Source organism: Oryx dammah, unplaced genomic scaffold (assembly GCF_014754425.2).
Source record: "Oryx dammah isolate SB20612 unplaced genomic scaffold, SCBI_Odam_1.1 HiC_scaffold_10, whole genome shotgun sequence".
In the NCBI taxonomy this organism is placed as follows: Eukaryota; Metazoa; Chordata; class Mammalia; order Artiodactyla; family Bovidae; genus Oryx; species Oryx dammah.
The window spans coordinates 59898881-59900748 of record NW_024070194.1 but is presented as its reverse complement, the minus strand read 5'-3'; the positions used below and the strand labels follow the sequence as shown (position 1 = coordinate 59900748).

The following is a 1868-nucleotide window of genomic DNA, read 5'->3' as shown; positions in this document are numbered from 1 at the left end:
GCCATCTCATCTTCTGATATCCCCTTCTCCTCCTGCCCCCAATCCCTCCCAGCATCAGAGTCTTTTCCAATGAGTCAACTCTTCACATGAGGTGGCCAAAGTACTGGAGTTTCAGCTTTAGCATCATTCCTTCCAAAGAAATCCCAGGGCTGATCTCCTTCAGAATGAACTGCTTAGGTCTTCTTGCAGTCCAAGGGACTCTCAAGAGTCTTCTCCAACACCACAGTTCAAAAGCATCAATTCTTTGGCACTCAGCCTTCTTCACAGTCCAACTCTCACATCCATACATGACCACAGGAAAAACCATAGTCTTTTAGAGTCTTTTAAATCATTTTAGAGTCTTTTAAATCATTTGTTTTATTTTTTTATTTTATTTTTTGCTGATCACTGGACTTTATTAAGATGAAATCACTGATAATTACACAGAAATTACTTGCCTAAGCCAAAATCCTTGAGATTCACATGAACTTAGTTATACAAATAAACATCATGTTCAAAACCATGAGGAAATATCCCAATGCCCAGGTGATGAAGGCTGGGGTGAACAAATCTGCACACTTATTTCAAGCTGTTAAACAGTTTGTGGGCCACACAGTGGTCCCTTGCATGCAAGAAGTCAAAGAGCTCCTCTGTGCAGTCCTCCTCTGTCTGTGACCTGGAGGATACACGCTCATCACAGAGCTCGAGCCGCTCTCGAGCCTTTACACATTTCTCCAGCTGCTCGCATTGCTCTCTCACTGTTGTTAGGGGATCCACTAATTCCTCCTCCTCCTCTTCCTCCTCCTTGGGATCTCCGGACCCGGTCAGCATCCTTTGCTCGTCCTCTAGCCCCATGTCCAGCAACGGCTCTGGACTCAACACAAGCAGCAACAGCGGCATCTATTCCACTTCAGGATCAAAAAGGCCATTTGTTTTAAAGATAGGAGAAATATGCACTTTAGACCTAGTGGTTAAAGCAAAATAATGATGTTTCCAAAATTTAAATCCATTTGGAATGTTACATATTTTCATGTTCAGGAACTTAGCCTCTACATTGTTTTAAATTAATCCCTTACAATGCCATTATCAGAATAAGTAATCATCTGTTCTGTAAGATTGTTAATGGCCATGACCCAAAACCTTAAAATTCTGATCTAAAATGGCCCAAATCTTAATCATAAATGGGGCTGGATGGGCTTATGAAGGACTATAAGATATTTGTACTTGACTTATTATAAGATGAAAATTATACATGCTTCTGATTTTTTCCAATTAATCAAGCATGTAAGTTTGACCCATGAATGCAAAAATCAAAGAATAATTCTTCTTCAAGTTGCTGAAAATTTGTGTCCTATGTTAGTATACAATTTTAAGTGAAATTCTTAACTGCATTGTAGTTATTATATACACTTTGCAACTTCAGGAATAGCAACTGGAATACAATAGCTGTATGGGCTGCCTTTCAGACCTCATCTCTGACATACAGTCATCAAAGCTGAACTAAGACTTTTCCAGGCTGATAGTAGAAATTTTCCATTTTATAATAATATTCTTTTATGATGATAATATGAATTTAGACTAGTCTACTTGATCATGGAAAAAATATTTTCTTCTTGTCGTGGAATTAAATATTCGTCTTGTATAAAAGCTATTAAAGTTTTATAATTAAATTTTGAAAAACAAAAAAAATTTATGTTGAACACTTTGTTTTTAATAGCTAGTAGAATGAAGCCTAATTAATTCACATCTTGTGAATTCTGAGTTAGCTGCTACTGTGATTATATTTCTACCTTCGTATGCTTTATTAAGGCTTTTCTGGTGGCTCAGTGGTAAAGAATCAGATGCAGGTTCAATCCCTGGGTTGGGAAGATAGTACACAGAGTGCCTGA

General features: G+C 37.7%; 1 protein-coding gene across 1 annotated transcript; it reads right to left on the bottom strand.

The window, feature by feature from the left end:
* Positions 1-373: 373 nt before the first annotated feature.
* On the bottom strand, positions 374-906 carry LOC120869321 (cytochrome b-c1 complex subunit 6, mitochondrial-like). The gene has a single exon (XM_040248585.1). The coding sequence runs from the start codon at positions 877-879 to the stop codon at positions 559-561; it is 321 nt and encodes a 106-aa protein (XP_040104519.1). The 5' UTR covers positions 880-906; the 3' UTR covers positions 374-558.
* Positions 907-1868: the final 962 nt, after the last annotated feature.

Bases quoted from the DNA above. Each gene is read 5' to 3' on its own strand.
- LOC120869321 (XM_040248585.1), bottom strand. From the start codon at position 879: ATGCCGCTGTTGCTGCTTGTGTTGAGTCCAGAGCCGTTGCTGGACATG.